Here is a 23,662-nt window from a genome sequence, read left to right as displayed (position 1 = left end):
CTTAAAAACTTGTGGGTTTAATATCTCTTTAAATAGATTATGCTGGACTTTTGGGAGCCCAACATTGCATTTCTAAAGTATGTTGGTTTTGCAAGGATATTAACCAATTGCCGACTGCCCTATAGCAGATTTACTGCTACAGAGCAGCCGTTCACGTATATATACGTGATTCTGCACTTCTGCATAGGGAGCATGCTGCTTCTGCAGTGATTAGTCACAGCAGAATCCGATCACTGGTTGCTGGCCAATGGATGACCGCCGGTTTCCTATCACATAATGTCCCCCATCGGATAGTGTCCGCTGTGTACTGCTCATGAGCAGTACACAGGACAACCACATTCCGAAAATAGCCGAAGATGAAAGGCACCTGCGCCGCGAGTCCAGGTTCTAGCCCCACCATCCAAGTGGACGTAGAGTTAGAATAAAAAGAGCCGAGCGCAGCGAGGCCGTGCCCGAAGCGTGGGAAGCGAAGCGAGCCCGCGAGGGGCCCTCTAATATGTGCAGCCCTATGTCCACTTAAATGGTGGGGCTTGCACCTTGACTCACGTTGCAGGTGCCATTCATCTTTGGAGATTTTCCAATCTCCTTCTGCCCCGTACTGCACAAGAGCTGCGCTGCGCAGTATGGGGCGGACACTTCTAGATGGCCGGACGCTATATGTCAGAACACTGGCACCTGCTGATCGTCGTGGAGAGACACAGGATGGAGCTCTGCTAAACAATGCAGAGCTCCGTCAGCAGAGATGTGGAGGGAATAAAATCCAGCACATTCCTTAGTAAAAAAACACCACATAAACACTGGTTAGGCACACATTTAACCCTTTGATCGCCTTAGATTTTTTAACCCCTTCTCAGCCAGTGTCATTAGTACAGTGACCGTGCATATTTGAATCACTATATTAGTGTTACTGGTCTCCACAAAGTATCAGACTGTCTACCGCAATATTGCAGCCCCGCTATAAGTCACCAATCACTGCCATTACTAGTATAAAAAAAAGAAAAATCCAGTATATATCCTATAGTTTGTAGACGCTATAATGTTTGGGCAAACCAACCAATATAAGCTTATTGGGATTATTTTTTTTACCAAAAATATGTAGCAAAATACATATTGGCCTAAATTTATGTAGAAATTTTATTTTTATTTTTTTACAGTTTTTTTATTGTTTTATAGCAGAAAGCACAAAATATATAAATATATTTTTTTAATAGCGCAAAAAATAAAAACCATGGAGGTGATCAAATACCACCAAATAAAAGCTTTATTTGTGAGGAAAAAAAGGATATAAATGAATTTATGTACAGTGTTGCATGACTGCGCAATTTTCAGTTAAAACATAGCAAAAAATGGTCTGGTCACGAAGGGGGGGGGGGAAATATTCAGAGGGTAAGTGGTTATTACTTGATTAGCAACTAATAAAGTTTATGATCTCTAAATTTCTTGTTCCTCCAGGTAACCTACAAGAGGCTACTAATAGGTGCCGTGGCTGCAGCTTTGCTAAGTTTGCTGGCAATGTTCATAATAAAACTTGACAGATGAATATCAACACTCTTGGACATTATTTACACCTGTATTGCTAACATTATATGCACCTTCAGATAAATATGGCATGGAGTTATATCTGGAATATACAGAGTGAGATTTCTTGAGTAGAGGACATCTACTGCAAATAAGAAAGCTTATCTGAAGGATTCTGCCCATCAGCTTAAAAAGTATGACGTTATTTACAGTATATAAGCAAGCCTTGCAATAGATAATATATTCTATGTATTCAATGGAAATGTGTGTTTTATATGGAATATGACATTTATTCGGTCAGTACAGCAGTATTTTGGCATTCTGGCCCAGCCGCTGTTAGTTTGCACTGGTTGGCTTCAGCCGGAGTCCACAGTCACTCTAAACTTGGCATCTGCAGAATGCTTTTTTTAAAATACTTTTTTATTGGATACTAACAAATAAAACACAAAAGTAGAACAGTAGGGGATTATAAAACATCCACATCAAGCAAACAATATTGGTAATACAATACAGAGTAAATAAAGTGGCTTTACAAAGGAAAGTTAGATAATAATAATACTAATAATAATAATAATAATAATAATAATGAAAAGAATATACACTGTCAACTAGAAAAAAACATAAATGCAGAGCCGTCTTTAATTTAATAAGGATTGGACCCTGGGCAATCAATTTCTTGCCCCCCCCCCCATGCAATTTCACTCTCCACCTGCTCTGAGACATACAATATATAGCAGCTAGACTTAAAATCAGTTTACCGGATCAGATCAGGCAGCGATTGCGATTGGTTGACATCGGTTGCAGCATACCTTTACTGCTTACTGACTGGTTGCTAGAGGTTACAACACACATTACGGCTCACTGATTAGTTGCAAGAGGTTACAGCAAATTATGTCTGCTTGTTAATTGGTTTCTAGAGATTACTGTACAGTAATACTGCTCACTGGTTGTTTGCTAGAGGTTACTGTACAGTAATACTGCTCACTGATTGGTTGCAAGAGGTTACAGCACATCATCTCCTCACTGCAGGGGGGCATGATATACATATGAATGCCGCTTTTATTTACATATCAATGCCACTGGCCACAACTATTTACTTATGAATTCCGTTTATTTATATGTAAACACAGGATCTGCAGGTGAGTCATCTGTACACAACAATAGGGCAGAGCTGGGCAGCATTAGTACCAGCAATTCACACTGAGATATTGGGACACAGCACAGGACTAAAACTTGAAAGGACAGGGGAATTTAAACTGGGATAGTTGGCAAGTATGAGGCAGCTTCTTTGGGCCCCACAACAACGACAGGGCCCAGGGCAGCTGTCCCTTATGCCCTGCCTTAATGACTGCCCTGCATAAATGTTTTGTCATCGTAGACTGTTGAAAGCTGAATGTTGGCCAAGGCTGAATGTTCAAAGTTAGATTGATGGTGAGATTCAGAATTTAATAACCACGCAAAGAAACTGCACGGGATTTCAGAGAGCACAAGGAAGATCAATGCAATTTCTGGACTTGATTATTAAATTGGTACAGTAAAGAACTAAAAAGAAATGATGCTAGAAGAGGAAAAAAACCTTCACATGACCAGTAATGCAACAGTCACCTTTGGACCAGCACAGCAGCTACTAATTATCTTCATCTGGATTCACTATCAAAATGAATATAGGTTAACATTGTTATTTGAAAAGACATAATTATCATTTGGTCTCTAAATGTTGTTTTCTATTTTATACCAAGAAGAAGACCACTAAGCTGGACCACATTGGCGATGACAGTGATGAAAGTGATGACACAGTGATGACAAAATGTACTTTTGTAAGGTTTTGCTAAGTTACGTCTATTCCAGAAGCAAAAAACAATCCAACTGGCAGAAGGTTAAAGTGACCCTGTTTCTGTGTTCTTCAGAGTAAACTAAAGCCACCCTGTAAAAGCAGATGTATACTTACCTTTCTGGAAGCCTGCCTCTTTATACTTTCCTGTGTTGTGGATCTCTGACTGCTGCAGATATCCATCACTTCTTGGTCTGTCAAATATATGCTACCCTGTTATGTTCATACAAGTTCAGTTTAAACATGGATGACTTCACCTGGACCTGAAAGTGAAAATTCAGCCTTAGCAACAAATTCCATCATTTTTTATTTTTTATGTTTTTTATTTTATTTTTTTTAACAAATACACAAAAACTAAATGGCTAAGTCGGTTTCACCTAAAGTGTATTTGGGATTTTGGCTATAGGTATGCATGCTTAAATGTCTCTATAAGGCCCCTTTCACATGGGACGGATCCGTAATGATCCGCCCCGTGATGATCCGCTCGCTCAGCGGGGATCGCTCAGTTTATCCCCGCTGAGACGGCGGATGACAGGGCGGTCCCGGTACACTGTGCAGGGACTGCCCTGTCAGCTCTCCGCTCTCCTCTATGGGGGATCGGATGAACACGGTCCGTCTGTTCGTGTTCATCCAATCCGCTCTGCAGATGGATAGAAAAATAGGATTTCCCCTGGCTGCAGAATTGGACAAAATTGGAGACGGACGATATCGGGTGTCTGCGGATGTTCATCTGCAGACAAACGCTATCCCATAGGAATGCATGTATGTCCGTATTTCATCCGCAAACGGATGGATGAAATACGGACATACGTTCCGCATGTGTGAAAGGGGCCTAACTCCAAATTTCCAAAAAACTCACTTGCTGAACTGTTGTATGCACTAACTGTATTTAAGGCTGAATGCCATCTAAACATTTTTTGGGATAGACTGGCTTTAGAACTCCATAAAGCTTTATTTGCTGTTTGGGTCGCCATTTGGCGAGGGTTTCATTAAATTTTTGTTCCTGGTCACCTTGATCCTCCTCCCTTACTGTTCTTCCCACAATCTAAAACTAGAAAAAAAGTTTTGTCTGGAGTTAAATTTTAAAGTGACCTGTAAGCTCTTATTCAATGTGAAGCTTAAAGAGGAACTTCACTACTTCTTTACATTGTTTTCTACCCTCTTACCTTGTCTGCTGGGTTGTCCTCAAAAACACACTTAAACACCTAGATAATCTAGCATTATCTGGTGCAATCCACTGCTCCATCGCCCCAAGCTGGGTCCCGTGCTGCCATATTCACTTCTTGCATCATCTGGGGGCTGGTTGTCTTTTCCTGGTTCTTGTAGCTGGTTCCCTGATGAAGCACCGCAGAGCATATGCAGTGTGGTGGGGATTGCCTAAGACATATGCACTGTGACAGAGATTGCCCCAGGATACCCCTGTCATGCATCCCAAGAGGCTTCGGGGGGGGGGGGGGGGGGGGACAGAAGTGTAGGACTGGGTTCCACAAAAAAGGTATGTGAAAAACACAAATACAAGTCTAAATAACTAATTCTGTAACAGGGAAGGAGAGTGGAGAAGGAAAATGTTGTAAAGTAATTGCAGAGATGAAGATCCACTTTAACATAAATGTGCACATATAGCCGTAACTGACACTGTCTTTATTTTGTCATTTCCTTTTTGTGTTGTCCTGCAAACTGTACCAATACTATTAATGCAGTGGTGACAGGCTTTACAGATTATGTGAGGCTTCCCCCCCCCCACTGCGGGGATCATAAGTGACATCAGGGCTGGGGTGAGCAACCAACATTATAAGGCTGGCACAGAGAGCCTTTGACACTCCTGGAAGTGTCAGACATGATTAACCGCTTACCGTTTTAGTTTTACTGCGGCAGAATGGCACGGCTGGGCGAAACACCGTTACCTTATGTCGCTTCGCCTTTTGGCCACTAGGGACACGCACGTCAGCATCGTGTGCCCAGAGCCGATGCGGGTGCCTGGCGGGGGCGCGATGACAGCCGGGCACCCTTGATCGCTCATGACAGAGCGAGAACCGAGATCTGTGTGTGTAAACACACAAACCCCAGTTCTTTCAGGGGGTAGAAACAGATCGTGTGTTCACACTAAGTATGAACACTGATCTCTCTCTCTCCTCCTAGACAGTCCTATCCCCTCTACAGTTAGAACACACCCAGGGAACACGGTTAACCCCTTGATCGCCCCCTACTGTTAACCCCTTCCCTGCCAGTGACATTTATACAGTAATCAGTGCATTTTTATAGAACTGATCGCTGTAGAATTGTCGATGGTGCCAAAAATGTGTCAAAAGTGTCCAATTTGTCCGCCGCAAATTTGCAGTCCCAATAAAAATCACAGATCGCTGCCATTACATGTAAAAAAAAAAAAAAAAAAAATGCCATAAATCTATCCCCTATTTTGTAGATGCTATAACTTTTGCGCAAACCAATCAATATACTCTTATTGTGATCTTTTTTTACCAAAAATAAGTAGAAAAATACATGTCGGCCTAAACTGAGGAACAAAATTATTTTTTTGGATAAAAAATGTGGGATAATTATTATAGCAAAAAGTAAAAGATATTGTATTTTTTTTTTTCAAAATTGTCACTCTTCTTTTGTTTCTAGTGCAAAAAATAAAAACCACAGAGACGATTAAATACCACCAAAAGAAATCTCTATTTGTGGGGAAAAAAGGACATCAATTTTGTTTGGGCATGACTGCACAGTTTTCAGTTAAAGCGACGCAGTGCTGTATCTCAAAAAAATGGCCCAGTCATTGAGCAGCCAAATCTTCCAGGGCTGAAGTGGTTAAAAGTATCAGCACTGTTTGATGAACAACAAAAAAAGGGAAATGACAAAACAATTGGTTATTTTTATGTGAACACATGTAAATTCTGTATTAAGCCTTATGTGTATGGGATGGTGACATGGTCACGTTTAAGCTGGCCATACACGGTTAGAACTTCTTTCTAATGTTTGAAATTCTAATTGAAATTCTGAAAAAATATTCATCAGAACATTCTCTCTTGCCATCATTGAGTTAACTTTAGTTCAAAAGCCCTTAAAATTGCATCCAGACCTGATTTTTTAATGGAATCCCAAATGTATTCAAATGGAATTCCAGTTAAATTCTAAGTCTAAACCTACTCCTACTCCAATTCTAATATTTTTCTAACAACCCTGTGAAAGAAAATATGTCTATACTTACCTATTGTCCCATCTACCCCAACGCAGGTGGTCAGACACTATAGCTGGCTACTGGCTACAAGCAGGTCTACCGGTACTGGGGTTGCCCCCAAGACTTATACGCAATGCTATAGTGCCTGGCCATCAAATGAGTAAAGCAAATAGATACTTGTATTGTATTAGTTCTATGACAGTCTAGGTAGAAGGCAGGCTGAGTTCAAGGAATAGACCAAAATGCGGTCCAAAGTCATACACAGGGAAATCCAATCTAGCAGAGCAGGGCATATAGACAGGGAGCTTGATCAGGAACAACACATGTATCACTCTCTATCACAAGCATCCAAATGGGGGTTTAGCTGGCTTATAACAGGCTTGGTTTCCACCTAGAGACTGATCACAATAATCAGCCTGCAGATGAACAGACAGACAAGGAGAGTGCCATAGCCAAAAACCTGGATGCTGAAATGAGGAACAGGAGCACTAAATGCTCCTGACTATTCTGAAGCGGCTTCACTCCAGTCACAGGATCGGATCTCAGTGCCAGGTTCATTGTAGAGGAGAGGCAACGACAATGGCTGCAGAGTCTGGGTGTAGACATGTGCGATTCGTTTCGTACGAATCGAAAATTCGTATGAACTTTCCGGAAATTGGTACATTCGTACAAATCCGAAGTACAAATTTTTATGCATACGAATTCTGGACGAAATATGAAATTTCGTTTACAGATTCATAACGAAAATTCGGAATTGTTACGAAAAGTTAACGAACCTAAAAGTTAAAAACCCAGGAAGTCAGCACAGCACAGGGATGGTGGGAACCCCTCATAATGATAAATTCATCATAACGAAAATTCGTAATTGTTTGCGAAACGTTAACGGACCTAAAAGTTAAAATCCTAGGAAGTCAGCACAGGGATGGTGAGAACCCTATGATCAATTTCTATGCTTACGAATACGAAATTTCGTTCATGAATTTCGGATCCAAATTAACAAAATTGTGACTGGTGTTTTGTTCACCAATCAGAGGAAGTCAGCTCAGCACAGGCATGGTGGGAACCCCTCATAATGGGCAGAACGGGTGTACACTCAGACCCGGGAACTCAGCACAGGGATGGTGGGCACCCCTCATAATGGACACAGCAGGTGTACAGACCTGAGAACTCAGCACAGGGATGGTGGGAACCCCTCATAATTATAAATTCATCATAATGAACATTCGTAATTGTTACGAAAAGTTAACAAACCTAAAAGTTAAAAACCCAGGAAGTCAGCACAGCACAGGGATGGTGGGAACCCCTCATAATTATAAATTCATCATAACTAACTTTTGTTAGTTTTATGAAAAGTTAACTAAACGAAAGATTAAAAACCCAGGAAGTCAGCACAGCACAGGGATGGTGGGGACCCCTCATAATGATAAATTCATCATAACGAACTTTCGTTATTTTAACGAAAAGTTTACGAATCTAACGAAAATTCGTATTTCGTAAGAATCCGAATTGAATTTCTGACACGAATTACAATTTTTTTTTTTTTCATACGAAATGGAGCGAAACGAAATACATTTTTTGACGGCGCCCATGTCTACCTGGGTGATAACCTAACCCATAGGCTTACAATGGGGCATCTATTGTTGAACTTTATAATAGGTAAATATAGACATCTTTTCTTTCACATGGAATAGGCTTGCAACAGGGGTGGGAGTAGGTTTAGAATTTGACTGGATTTATGTTTTAAACAGGTCTCATTATAATATATATTATAATATTTATACATTTTCCTGAATAAATTCACTGTTAGAATTTAATTTGTTTGAGAAAAAATGTAAAAAGAGAAGAAGAGAAGGAAGCACCTCCTAAGTAATTTCAGTAATAAAATAACATTTAATAAGTCACAGTTAAAAACACTCACAAGATGTGTGAAGGGAAAAGCTCATCATAATAAAGGAGAGAGGGGGGAGAAGGCACTGCCACTGACCCGCCGATGTGCTTGCGGCCAGCTTGGAATGCACACATGGATGCAAAGCTACGTGCTCTGAGCTTACTGCTCCTTCGAGAGGCCTCTATAAGGAGCAGTAAGCTTTGAGCGTGTAGCCTTGCTTTGACACTGGTCCTTCCCTGACTGTGACGTCACATCCACCCACGTGTGTGTTCCAAGCTGGCCCTAGGGTCTTCTCTCTCTTTTTCTCTTTTCAGCATTGGCTTACTCTAGGATGGCTGCCACAAGTGCACTTTAGGAACATATGGACATTTATGGACTTTTTATGGACTAATATACACTATATTGTCAAAAGTATAGGGACGTCTGACTTTACACGCACATGAACTTTAAAGGCATACCAGTCTTAGTCCAAAGGGTTCAACATTGAGTTGGCCTACCCTTTGCAGCTATAACAGCTTCAACTCTTTTGGGAAGGCTGTCCACAAAGTTTAGGAGTGTGTCTATGGGAGTGTTTGACTATTCTTCCAAAAGCACATTTGTGAGGTCAGGCATTGATGTGGATGAGAAGGCTCTAATTCATCCCAAAGGTGTTCTATTGGGTTGAGATCAGGACTCTGTGTAGGCCAGTCAAGTTCCTCCACCACTAAGGGGCCAAGCCCAACACCTGAAAAACAACCCCACACCATAATCCCCCCCCTCCACCAAATGATTTGGACCAGTGCACACAGCAAGGTCCATAAAGACATGGATGAGTGAGTTTGAGTTGGAGGAACTTGACCTCAACCTGACAGAACACCTTTGGGATGAATTAGAGCGGAAACTCTGAGCCAAGTCTTCTCATCCACCATCAGTGCCTGACCTCACAAATGCGCTTGAGGAAGAATGGTCAAACAATCCCATAGACACACTCCTAAACTTTGTGGACAGCCTTCCCAGAAGAACTGAAGCTGTTATAGCTGCAAAGGGTGGGCCAACGCAATATTGAACCCTACAGACTAAGCCCTTGTACACATGGTCGGAGAATCCGTCGGAATGTGTCCTATTGGACGGTTTTGTCAGATAATCCGACTGTGTGTGGTATGCATCGGACTGTTTCCGTCGGAATATCCGTCGGACCAAATTTTCCAACTTGCTGGAAATATTTTCCGTCAAACTGGTCCGATCGGACATACCCCGATCATGTGTAGAGAATTCCGATCGGACAAAGTGCCACGCATGCTCAGATCAAATTCCTACATCAAAGCTCTTGGCTACTAGCCTGAACGTAGTCCCATCGTAACGAAATTACGTCATCACGTTCTGAACGATCGGATTTTCCGACAACTTTGTCCGACCGTGTGTATGCAACAGTTTCGGACAAGATCCGTCGGACAAAATCCGACGGATTTGGTTGTCGGAATCTCCGACCGTGTGTACAAGGGCTAAGACTGGGATGTCAGTAAAAATCATGTGTATGTAAAGGCTACTTTTGACAATATAGTGTATATTTCCCATATTTACACTATAGGAGCGGTCAGACAGCCCTTTTTTGCACTAATAATATTGTTTTCTTATACGAGAAAACTTTTTTTTGTATTTTTCTCATCACTACAGTCAAAAATGAACATCGATTTAACCCATTTAACCATTAGAAAATAAAAACCTTCAAAAACAGAAATTTTCAAATGAAATACTATCAGTGTATGTCCATCTTAAGTCTATCTATGCCAACATAAACCATCAGGTGGAATTTGATTATTGTATTTTGGTCCAGCATGCATTGTATTAACTGTTGTACATCTAATTCATTCTGGTGGCTGAGCTGTGCTGTGATATGGATATAAAAATCTGGAAACATTGTAAATAAGTATTATCATTTACTATGCATTTCCAGAATGAACGTGTCCATAACGTATAGAACATATCCAGGAAAAGTAACATTAGAAATTAGTAGTGTACCTGGCCAGCGTCTGAAATGTCATAGGTTAAGGGTGTTATATATTGTTTGCATTTTTGTGTTAGATCATATATACTTGACATTGTTATACACAAAGCAATATATTTTACTGTGCATAATTTTATTATTAATAGGGACAAAACTAATAAATAGCATAGTGTTTATGACAAACATAATTTAAGATTTTAGTTTGCATTAACCAGCCCTTTAAGGAACATTCCCCCCCCCCCCCCCCCCCCAGTTCATCATTTTTAATTTTTGATGTCATGGGAAGGCGACCACCTCTTCCAGGTTTAGGCAGCGAGTGATGTGCCACTTATGCCCCCTATGCCACGAGGCAGCAAGACCACAACAGATCATTCTCGCCTAGGCAAGAATGGAGGATGGTGGGTGGGCTGGAATGTGAATCATAAAGTATGCAGAGAAAATGTATGAGGAGGTGGGGGGGGGAGGGGGGGGTTGAGAAGAGGAAAATGTATTTCTGCGAGGGACAATCCTTTATTGCAGTCCAACTGCAGTCAAAACCTTCTGTTTAATTATTATTATTATTATTATTATTAAGGATTTATATAGCACCAACAGTTTGCGCAGCGCTTTACAACATGAGGGAAGACAGTACACTTACAATACAAATCAATACAGTAGGGATCAGAGGGCCCTGCTCGTTAGAGCTTACAATCTAGAAGGGAGGGTGTTTAATCTCTTTATGACTGCCCAACACATGTGCGGTGGCAAAAATGTGGATTTTAACACCAAGATGCCACACATATGTGCCACTTAACAGCCATTGTTTATGTGCTGGGAGCATTCTCACTGCGTGCTCTCAGCTACAGATCTGTGACAGTGGTCATATGATCGCCTATCCTTCCTGCCCCCAGGGCATTCCAAGCTGTTTAAATGGACGCCAGGGTGGGCAGGAAGGGGTAAGTGCTGTACAAAAAAAACACAAAGGGCATCATCTACAGTCAGTAGGATGTGTCCCTTGTGCTTATGCCTCCTCCATTAGGTGAAATCCTCCTCCATCTTTACCCACCACACTACCACCGCTTTAATGTTCTGGTGTGGAGGGGGCTAGTAAAAGCCTTACTACAATTATGAATGGAGCGATCTTTGAATGGAAGATAGGGAATAATTAACCACTTCAGCCCTAGAAGAATTTACCCCCTTCCTGACCAGAACACTTTTTGCGATTCGGCACTGCGTCAGTTTAACTGACAATTGCGCATGTCGTGCGATGTGGCATCCCAAACAAAATTGACGTCCTTTTTTTCCCACAAATAGAGCTTTCTTTTGGTGGTATTTGATCACCTCTGCGGTTTTTGTTTATTGCGCTATAAACAAAAAAAGAGTGACAATTTTAAAAAAAGCTATTTTTTTACTTTTTGCTATAATAAATATCCCCCAAAAATATATTTAAAAAAACTAATTTCTTTCTCAGTTTAGGCTGATATGTATTCTACATATTTTTAGTAAAAAAAAATCACAATAAGCGTATATTGATCGGTTTGCGCAAAAGTTATAGCGTTTACAAAATAGGGGATAGATTTATGGCATTTTTATTATTATTTTTTATTAGTAATGGCAGGGATGTGCAATTCTTATAGTGACTGCGACATTATGGCAGACACATTGGACACTTTAACACTATTTTGGGACCATTGTCATTTATACAGTGATCAGTGCTATAAAAATGCACTGATTACTGTATAAATGACACTGGCAGGAAAGGGGTTAAACACTAGGGGTCGATCAAGGGGTTACGTGTTCCCTAGTGAGTGATTCTAACTGTGGGAGGGATAGGCTACCTAGGACATGACAGAGATCACTGCTCTCAATGACAGGAGTAGACAGCAGTAGATCTCTGTCATGTCACTAGGCAGAAAGGGGAAATGCCTTGTTTACATCTCCTCGTTCTGCCGCTCCGTGACACAATCGTGGGACACCAGCGGACATCGAGTCCACGGGTCCCGCGGGCACAGTCACGGAGCACGCAGTGGGTGCGCACCCACAATGTCTCTTCTTAAAAGGGACGTACCTGTATGACCATTTGCGCAGCCGTGGCATTGAGCCAACGTTTATCGTTGTGCGCTGGTGGGCAAGCGCTTAGTTCTTCCCCCTCCATTAATATATCACTTTCCATTCCTGTAGTATGGCTTCTATGAATAGAGGAGCTGGGCAGAAAGGGAGGGCATAGCTGGGCACTCTTGATGAGAACCTGTGACAGCCCCCTAGTTCTCTTACCTTCCAGTGTGATGAGGCTGGGGGGACATGGGCAGAGGAACATTTCACCTAATATAGGGTATGTGCATATGGGCAGAGAAACCGTTAAGTAGACCTGTTGCTTTGTTCTTTATTGCCTAAGCAAAGGAGCAAAAAAAATAAAAAATTGTTATTACCATGAAAAAAACACAAGCTAAGGCTAGCATTGTATAGCAAGCACCATTAGCTGCTACATCATTACTTTATTAGGACAGCTTGCATCTTAAAGTGCACCACACCCAAGAAAACCCAAACTTACAACTATAGGGTGAAGAGGTATACCCTTAATTCCTTTCCACACCTATTGCCAGGTCTGAGTATTGTCAGTATTGTGTGTGGTGGGGTGGGAGTCAGTGAGCTTTGAGATTAAAGGCACAATGCCACACTTTATGGTTCCTGCTATGCCATGCTAGAGTTAAGCTGGTCATACACAGCCCGAATTTTGTTCAATTTCTACGAGTCATCTGAATTCCAAGCCACAGTTGGCCCTACCAACACCACCCAGCTCAACAAACTTTAATTGAGAAATTGAAGGAGCTGAGTGGAAAAAAGTCTCCCAAACAGTGACTGCATCCAATCGGCTGCAGTTACCGTTCAGGTATTTTGACCGCCGCGGGTGCCAATTGTCAGAATACAAGAGTCGGCAGCTGAAGATTCATCCATCCATGGATTTCTCTTGCTCGGCTCGCTGGGCTAAACAAGAGACAAATTTATATGTATGACCAGCTTTAGTATATACTATGTTAGGACAGTACAGATGTACTTTAAAGCAGATCTTATATCCTTTGTACATAATGTGATATATTTTGTTTTATGCTGTGCAGCATTTAAACTGAACAATTGCGTATGAAAATAAAAGCAAACTTTCTCAATACTTTCTCAGTATTATTTTCAATGAACGTTACATGCAAGCATTGCTATTAACACAACCACAAAGTTATTTTCTTAGAACGGGATCTGTGTGTTGCCACTCATTCACTTTGATATAACCTTTTTCCACCTGGGTTCCATCCATGGAGGGCTAGGCTTCTTCCTGAGGCTATTAGGGCAGAGCACAATAGTGAAATGACCTCCTGTCTACACTGACTGCCAATATAAGGCGGACATTTTCCACTGACTACCACTGTAAGGGGTGATTTCTACACCACTGCCCCCCTAACCCCCTAATCCATGAGCCCGGCCCCTGATCTACATGCAGGCTGCCGGATGCATGGATTTCAATAGGGTTTTTTTTTAAGCACATGATTAGAGCGGTAGGAGGTTCCTATAAATATCTTATAGTTTGTAGACGTTATAATTCTTGTGCAAACCAATCAATATACGCTGTTTTTAAAAAAAAAAAAATATGTAGCAGAATACATATTGGCCTAAATTTATGAATAAATAAAAAATTTTTTTTATTGGATATGTTTTATAGCAGACACAAAGGTGATAAAATACCACCAAAAGAAAGCTCTACTTGTGGGAAAAAGGACATCAATTATGTGTGGGTACAGCGCAAAATGTCAGTTGCAGTAACGCAGTGTTATATCGCAAAAAATGGCCTGGTCAGGAAAGTGGGGGGGTTAACTTTACGGGAGGTAAAGTACAGTAGTTAAAATATATGTTATGGTGCACAGGCAGCCCATTCAAAACAAGCGGGGTACTTTACCACAATGCATATTAATGCACAAATTATCAACTTAACATGCCCATGGTACTGCCATGCTTCAGCACTTTAAATGGGCCCTTACTGCTACAATTCCCACAGCACTATGGGTTAGCTAAAGAGACAGCATAGCAGAATCCGCCTGCCTAGAGGTTGGATTTGTTGACTTAAGGCCGAGTTCCACCCATTTAAAAGTCAGCAGCTACAAAAAGTGTAGCTGCTGACTTTTGATAATTGGACACTTATCTGTCCCGCAGTCCAGCGATGCGGGCAAACGAAGCCCCGCTCCTCTCCCCCTCCTCTCTGCAGTGCCAGCATTGTAACTGTGGGCGCCTGGCTGTGTCTTGCGCACTGTGAATGGACGGGCAATCTTCTGGGACCTGTGACGTGACCCAGCAGATTGCAGGGAGGGAGGGGGGAGAGGTTAACTTCCTTCCAGCACCGTGGAGCCCTGGGAGGAAGTGGCAGCTGGGTATCCCTCCCCCCCCCCAATAAAATGTGGCATGTCATGGGGTCACCTTCCCTTAAAGCGGAAGTTCCATTGATCGGTGGAACTCTGCTTTAAAGCTCAGATTGAGATGCCATTCATTGAATTTTAGGAAAGCTGAAAATACAAAAAGCAGACTAGAGCTCCATCTTGTGGCTACATAGATGACTACATGATATACAAATGAAATGCAGGTACTGTATTTCATATTTACCAGGCAAAAAATATTTTGCCAGTTCTTTTAACATAATACAGAAAGCATGTCTCAAATAAAAAAAACGTGAACCAAGTTTGCAGTCCCTCTGTGGCTAATCAGACTCCTTGATTAGCGGTCTTAAAAAAAAAATAACACGATGTCCCCCCCCATCCATGTGTCCGACCCCTGATCTACATACAGGGCACTGGATTCCAGTGGGGGTGGGGTGTTTTTTTTAAGCATGTGATTAGAGCCTGGGGCTCTAATAGGCTCCAAAAAAGGGTGGGCTCGGGGCATAGAGCACTGCACTCCGAGCCCACCAAGTTGTATGAGACTAGCGAATGAATATTCACTATTCTCACACTAATCCTCCTCCCGGCCAATCAGGGAGCGGATCTTGAGACTCGTCATCTGATTGGCTCGAAGGAGAGGACACAGGAGCCGCTAACCACAGCCCAGCACCTAGATGGGGTAAAGTGCTGAGAGAGCAGGCAGGGGGGTAATAGTACCGCTGGCCGCCCGAGGGCTGTGGTTGTTTTTCGCCCCCTCCCCAAAAAAAAAAACACCAGCCGCCACTGGTCTACATCTCCATTTCTGTTCTTGTTTTCTTCTCTCTGTTTATACAGACCGTCTCTTGTAGCTTACCATTCTGTGAAAGAGACTGTGCATGTGTGGGTAGGGAAGTGAGCGTTTGTTCGTTTCTGGGGCAGGGCATCCACTGCTGGGAATGGCCTGCCATTAGCAGGAAAGAGAGGAAAGGACAGTCATATGAGCATCTGAAAAAGTGATAATTTAATCACTTGCCAACCATGTAACGCATACAGTATGTGCAGCAGTATTGAGGGTGTCACACCACACATATGCGTCCATGGGGGCTAATGTTTCAGTGCTGTGTGTCACAGACAGCCCCTGGTCTCCAGTTGTGATCGGGAACTGGCAGGGAGGACTACCCATTATGTGACAGCCAATCATACTGGTTATGTAATTAGGAAGCCTGTATGCCTTAAGACTCAGTTAAAGGACCCCAGTGGGCAGGGGGAGGGGGATTCATGTAAAAGCAAATTTTTACTGATTTTTATTACTTTTTTTATTTCTTCTTCCTAAATTCATGTCTGTGTATGTGTGACATTTCACAAACTGCCTCCTGGGTGTTATATACTATATATTTATTACATATATATATATATATATATATATATATATATATATATATTTATACATTGTACATGGAGAAAGACATATTTTGTTATGAGGAGTCGTAAAATACTGCATGATGGCCACTAGATGGAACTGAGGAGTATAGGAAATATCTCCTTGTAACAAGAGATATAGGGGTTGATTTACTGAAACTGGAGTGCAAAATCTGGTGAGCTCTACATGGTAGCCAATCAGCTTCTAACTTCAGCTTATTCAATTACCCTTTGCCAAAAAAAACACGAAAAACAAACAGAAAGCTGGTTTCTCTGCAGAGCTGCACCAGATTTTGCACTCTCCGGTTTTAGTAACTCAACCCCTCAGTATAACAATGCTAGAGAACGGTAGAGGGAATTAGCAAATAAATGTAACCGTGCAGTATTTATTTCAAAAGTAGTCAATTCAGTAAAATTAAATATATGATGATGTGGTGCTTTGCTTTGACTTATATTAAAGTGAAATTCAATAAATAAATAAAAATGATGATGAATCAGAACTGAGGAGTATAGGAAATACCTCTTTATAATAAGAGATATAGGGGTTGCTTTACTAAAACTGTAGAGTGCAAAATCTGGTGCAGCTCTGCATGGTAGCCAATCAGCTTCTAACTTCAGCTTGTTCAATTATTAAAACAGGAAGCTGGGTTCTATGCAAAGCTGCACCAGGTTTTGCACTCTCCAGTTTTAGTAAATCAACCCCACAATCAGGGTCGGCTTGTCTATTAACCACCTTCAGACCGGACCATTTTGCTGGTAAATGACCAGAGGTCTTTTTACAATTTGGCACTGCGCTGCTTTAACTGGTAATTGCGCGGTCATGCAATGTTGTACCCAAACAAAATTTGCGTCCTTTTCTTCCCACAAATAGAGCTTTCTTTTGATGGTATTTGATTGCCTCTGCGATTTTTATTTTTTGCGATATAAACGTAAAAAGACCGCAAATTTTGAAAAAAAATGATATTTTCTAATTTTTGTTATTAGAAAAATCCAATAAACTCAATTTTAGTCATACATTTAGGCCAAAATGTATTCAGCCACATGTCTTTGGTAAAAAAAAAGTCAATAATTGTATATTTATTGGTTTGCGCAAAAGTTGTCACATCTACAAACTAAGGTACGTTTTCTGGAATTTACGCAGCTTTTAGTTTACGACTGCCTATCTCATTTCTTGAGGTGCTAAAATGGCAGGGCAGTACAAAACCCCCCCAAATGACCCCATTTTGGAAAGTAGACACCCTAAGGAAATTGATAAGTGGCATGTTGAGCCCATTGAATATTTTATTTTTTTGCCTCAAGCGATTGAATAATGACAAAAAATAATATTTTTTTTTTTTTTTACACAAAGTTGTCACTAAATGATATATTGCTCACACATGCTATGGGCATATGTGAAATGACACCCCAAAATGAATTCTGCTGCTTCTCCTGAGTACGGGAATACCACATATGTGGGACTTTTTGGGAGCCTAGCCGCGTACGGGGCCCCGAAAACCAAGCACCGCCTTCAGGCTTTCTAAGGGCGTAAATTTTTGATTTCACTTCTCACTACCTATTACAGTTTTGAAGGCCATAAAATGCCAAAATGGCACAAAACCCCCACAAATGACCCCATTTTAGAAAGTAGACACCCCAAGCTATTTTCTGAGAGGCATTTTGAGTCCATGGAATATTTTATATTTTGCCACAAGTTGCGGGAAAATTACAAACTTTAATTTTTTTTTAATTTTTTTTCACAAAGTTGTCACTAAATGATATATTGCTCACACATGCTATGGGCATATGTGAAATGACACCCCAAAATAAATTCTGCTGCTTCTCCTGAGTACGGGGATACCACATATGTGGGACTTTTTGGGAGCCTAGCCACGTACGGGGCCCCGAAAACCAAGAACCGCCTTCAGGCTTTCTAAGGGCGTTACAGTTTTGAAGGCCATAAAATGCCAAGATGGCACAAACCCCCGCCCAAATGACCCCATTTTGGAAAGTAGACACCCCTAAATTTAGGGGTACACTAGTGAGACTAGGTAATAAATGGCGGGTGCCCTGAAACTATAAAAAAAATAACTAACCAACCAGCGTCACCTGTAACAGTTATATGGTGATCACTGGTGAAAGGGTTAACTAGGGGGCAATCAGGGGGCTTTATGCGGTAGTATATGGGGGTCCCTGGCGCTATAAAAAGCTGCGGCGAACCTAAATACCTACCTGCCTAACTAGCGTCACCTGTGACACTAATACAGTGATCAGAAAAACGATCGCTTATTAGGCTGGGTTCACACTGGAGCGATGTGGGAACGCCACGAATGCGCGGCGGGTTCCCGCATCGCATGCCTCCCGGCGGCAGTTCACACTGCCCTATGCGAACTGCTGGGAGTGTCAGTGAAATGTTAATGACACCCCCAGATCAGTTCGCATATCGCAGTGCGATCTGCAAACTCGGATCGCATGGTGTGAACACCCATGCGATCCGATTCTGCTGCGGACCAAAAAAAGGGTCCCGTGCGAGTTTGCGGCGGGTGCGGCGGGTGCGACACGAATTCAGCCATACTATCTGTATGGCTGAACTCGAATCGCACAGAGATCGGATGTGATTTGCACTGCAGTGCGGTGCGAATCACATCCGTTCTCATAAACCGCTGCAATGTGAACCCAGCCTTAGTGACACTGGCGACGGGGGGTGATCACGAGGTTAAACCTTTATTGGGGGGGTTAGGGGGGTACCTTAGAACTAAAGGGGGCTAACCCTAACTGCCCTAACAGTTATTACAGTCACAAATGACACCCGCCGGGTGATCAGGGGGTTAAACATTTATTAGGTAATAAATGGCGGGTGCCCTGAAACTATAAAAAAATAACTAACCAACCAGCGTCACCTGTAACAGTTATATGGTGATCACTGGTGAAAGGGTTAACTAGGGGGAAATCAGGGGGCTTTATGCGGTAGTATATGGGGGTCCCTGGCGCTATAAAAAGCTGCGGCGAACCTAAATACCTACCTGCCTAACTAGCGTCACCTGTGACACTAATACAGCGATCAGAAAAATGATCGCTTATTAGGCTGGGTTCACACTGGAGCGATGCGGGAACGCCACGAATCCGCGGCGGGTTCCCGCATCGCATGCCTCCCGGCGGCAGTTCACACTGCCCTATGCGAAGTGCTGGGAGTGTCAGTGAAATGTTAATGACACCCCCAGATCAGTTCGCATATCGCAGTGCGATCTGCAAACTCAGATCGCATGGTGTGAACACCCATGCGATCCGATTCTGCTGCGGGCCAAAAAAAGGGTCCCGTGCGAATTTGCGGCGGGTGCGGCACGAATTCAGCCATACTATCTGTATGGCTGAACTCGAATCGCACAGAGATCGGATGTGATTTGCACTGCAGTGCGGTGCGAATCACATTCGTTCTCATAAACCGCTGCAATGTGAACCCAGCCTTAGTGACACTGGCGAGGGGGGGTGATCACGGGGTTAAACCTTTATTGGGGGGGTTAGGGGGGCACATTAGAACTAAAGGGGGCTAACCCTAACTGCCCTAACAGTTATTACAGTCACAAATGACACCAATGCAAAAAAAAATAAAAAAAAAAAAGCAATTGGTGTCACTGTGACTGGGGGGGCAGGGGTAATTGGGGGGTGATCGGGGGGTAAAGGGGGGGTGTGAGTGTGCCTGGCATGTTCTACTGTGTAGTGTAGTGCTTGTGCAACTCACCGATGCTCTCTCCTCGGTGCCGGAACGAAAAATACCGACACGGAGGAGAAAATACATCACTTCCTCTCCTGTGTTTACATTACAGGAGAGGAAGTGATGTCACGGGACATTTTCATTCGTCGGGAGCGATCGCGAGGGGGTGGCCATGAATGAATGGGCGTCCCCTCGTCCGGGATCGCTCCCGAACGAATACCGACCGCCGCAGGCACCGGGCGGGCAGGCAAGGACGTACATGTAAGCCCTTATGCCTGCCCGTGCCATTCTGTCGACGTACATCGTCGTGCGGCGGTCAGCAAGTGGTTAAGGGCGCCTGAGAACCGCCCCCTATCCAATGCGTCCAGCCCCTTTCAGGGTGCAGGATGCATGGATTCCAAAGGAGGTGTTTTTTGAAGGACCTGATTAGAGCCTGAGGCCCTAATAGGCTTCAAAATAGGGTTGGCTTGGGGCGCAGAGAATGTGAAAGGAGTTTCCACCCAGGTGTCTTACAACAGCGAGAGAATATTCACTGTTGTAACACTGATCCTCCACCCGGCCAATCAGGAATAACAAAAAATTTGTCCGAATATTAATTTGGAACTAAACGAACTGCACATGTCTACATATTATTACCGGGTGATCCTGTTCCCTGTCCTAGGGTGGCAACACTTACTTTACTGTGAGTATGCAGGAGCAGTGTTGTCACCCTAGGACAATGAGGGAGTAAAGACTATGGAATCCCTCCCTCCTCCTTGGCATAGGTGTGGTGTTCTGAAGTTCACAGAGCCAAATAACAGCCGTTTTTGTTTTTTGCTCCATTCACGCAGTACAAATGTACATTCGTGCTTTTGGGGCAAATTGCTGTGATTTTTTTCTTTAATGAGAATACCTCTAAACTTTTATTTATTTTATTGTATGTAGCACTAACCCCTGAAGGAGCTGCTGGTTTGATTGGGCTTACTGTTACCTTCTTCACCTCGATTTGTGTCTAGGGTTTTCCCAAGGTAGATGGCCCAGAAATTTAGAGACTGACAACAGATCCGCTTAAAGGGATTTTTATTTGCAAAACGAACAGTCTCTTAGTATATGATCAGAGGGTTATGAGAAAAGTCCAGGTACTCTTAGCCCTTGTACAAACGGTCGGACATTCTGACAACCAAATCCGTCGGATTTTGTCCGAAACTGTTGCATACACACAGTCGGACAAAGTTGTCAGAAAATCAGATCGTACTTAACGTGATGACGTTATTTCGTTAGCACGGGACTACGTTCAGGCTAGTAGCCAATAGCTTTGGTCTAGGAATTTAATCTGAGCATGCGTGGCACTTTGTCCGATCGGAATTCTCTACACATGATCGGACAAAGTCTGATCGGATCATGTTGTCGGAAAATTTTATAGCCCAGCTGGAAAACTTGGTCCGTCGGATACTCCGATGGAAACAGTCCGATGGAGCCCACACACTGTCGGATTATCCGACAACACGGTCCTATCGGACTTTGTCCATCGGAATGTCCGACCGTGTGTACAAGGGCTTAGTATCAAAGTCAACAATAAAGAACTTTCTTACTATGACTAAATCCAGAGAATAGCCATTCACAGCTGGATGTTCACTCTAGTTGGATAGTCCCTCTCTCACAAGGCCTAGCAGCCAATAGCTTGCTTAAATCAGGAACAAGTCTCTGCCACAGACTTTGTTGTAGAACATGTAGAAATAAGTCTCTGCCACAGACGTTGTAGAACATGTAGGAAACTAGGACTTGTAAAACACTTGTGTGATACCAGAATCTTTCAGCCGGTTTGGTGATGCCTCACGAAATTGGATTCATTTAGGTCCCTCAGCCTCACCAGGCTCTTGCTAAGAAGCCAACCCATAGGTGGCCTTCTTCTGAAGAGTCCTCCCCTGGATTGCTATGAAGTTGCTGGGCCTCTTCGCAACCGGAGATGGCACCGGACCACCTCCGAATCCTTTCCCTCGTTTCCTTGCCTCGGGCTAGCCAGCCCTGAGACATAAAGTCGGGTGGATCCGCACCCCAGGCCATAACCTTCCTGGGGGTTGGTCAAGAGGACCAGGACCATGGAGTCAGAACATACTTCTGGACCGGAACCCCGTGACATCCGCATCTTAAGTACCCTTTCCCAGAAAGCACAGCAAGAGTGACCCTCCCACTGGGCTGGCTCTGAGAGAAAGTAAACTTAAAGCACCCAACCAGACTGTGTTTCTATGCCTGCCAGAAGAGACGGCGCCCCCTATGACCAGGCTGAACACCCTATAGTCCAGTCAGACTGATGCTGAGGTCAAAATTTGGAATAATTATACCCAAACCAAACTGAAGTTCAGGTGTAACATTAAATTTCAAAGACACAGTGCGTGTTCTTCAGGAGCCGGCACTACATGTATATATTTAGTATATACAGTGCCTTGCGAAAGTATTCGGCCCCCTTGAACTTTTCAACCTTTTGTCACATTTCAGGCTTCCAACATAAAGATATAAAATTTTAATTTTTTGTGAAGAATCACCAACAAGTGGGACACAATTGTGAAGTGGAACAAATCTATTGGATATTTTAAACTTTTTTAGCAAATAAAAAACTGAAAAGTGGTGCGTGCAAAATTATTCGGCCCCTTAACTTTCAGTGCAGCAAACTCACTCCAGAAGTTCAGCGAGGATCTCTGAATGATCCAATGTTGTCCTAAATGACTGATGGTGATAAATAGAATCCACCTGTGTGTAATCAAGTCTCTGTATAAATGCACCTGCTCTGTGATAGTCTCAGGGTTCTGTTGAAAGCGCAGAGAGCATCATGAAGACCAAGGAACACACCAGGCAGGTCCGTAATACTGTTGTGGAGAAGTTTAAAGCCAGATTTGGATACAAAAAGATTTCCCAAGCTTTAAACATCCCAAGGAGCACTGTGCAAGCGATCATTTTGAAATGGAAGGAGTATCAGACCACTGCAAATCTACCAAGACCTGGCCGTCCCTCTAAACTTTCAGCTCAGACAAGGAGAAGACTGATCAGAGATGCAGCCAAGAGGCCCATGATCACTCTGGATGAACTGCAGAGAACTACAGCTGAGGTGGGAGAGTCTGTCCATAGGACAACAATCAGTCGTACACTGCACAAATCTGGCCTTTATGGAAGAGTGGCAAGAAGAAAGCCATTTCTCAAAGATATCCATAAAAAGTCTTGTCTAAAGTTTGCCACAAGCCACCTGGGAGACACACCAAACATGTGGAAGAAGGTGCTCTGGTCAGATGAAACCAAAATCGAACTTTTTGCCCACAATGCAAAACGATATGTTTGGCGTAAAAGCAACACAGCTTATCACCCTCAACACACCATCCCCACTGTCAAACATGGTGGTGGCAGCATCATGGTTTGGGCCTGCTTTTCTTCAGCAGGGACAGGGAAGATGGTTAAAATTGAGGGGAAGATGGATGCAGCCAAATACAGGACCATTCTGGATGAAAAGCTGTTGGAGTCTGCAAAAGACCTGAAACTGGGATGGAGATTTATCTTCCAACAAGACAATGATCCCAAACATACAGCAAAATCTATAAAGGAATGGTTCACAAATAAACGTATCCAGGTGTTAGAATGGCCAAGTCAAAGTCCAGACCTGAATCCAATCGAGAATCTGTGGAAAGAGCTGAAAACTGCTGTTCACAAACGCTCTCCATCCAACCTCACTGAGCTCGAGCTGTTTTGCAAGGAAGAATGGGCAAGAATTTCACTCTCTCGATGTGCAAAACTGATAGAGACATACCCCAAGCGACT

General features: G+C 42.9%; 1 protein-coding gene across 1 annotated transcript in view; it reads left to right on the top strand.

Annotated features, from left to right (window-relative positions):
- LOC143963529 (peptidyl-prolyl cis-trans isomerase FKBP8-like) overlaps positions 1 to 1,546 on the top strand; it is an 89,384-nt gene extending 87,838 nt beyond the window's left edge. Inside the window, exon 8 of the mRNA XM_077473205.1 lies at positions 1,453 to 1,546. Coding sequence (XP_077329331.1) covers positions 1,453 to 1,539 — 87 coding nt within the window. The 3' untranslated portion in view covers positions 1,540 to 1,546. The remainder of the gene's footprint in view (positions 1 to 1,452) is intronic.
- Positions 1,547 to 23,662: the final 22,116 nt, after the last annotated feature.

This window comes from Lithobates pipiens, unplaced genomic scaffold (assembly GCF_037356315.1).
Source record: "Lithobates pipiens isolate NorthernLeopardFrog02 unplaced genomic scaffold, aLitPip1_a1.2 Scaffold_8, whole genome shotgun sequence".
NCBI lineage: Eukaryota > Metazoa > Chordata > Amphibia > Anura > Ranidae > Lithobates > Lithobates pipiens.
Note: the sequence above shows the minus strand (reverse complement) of the source record. Positions and strands in the feature narration are given on the sequence as shown.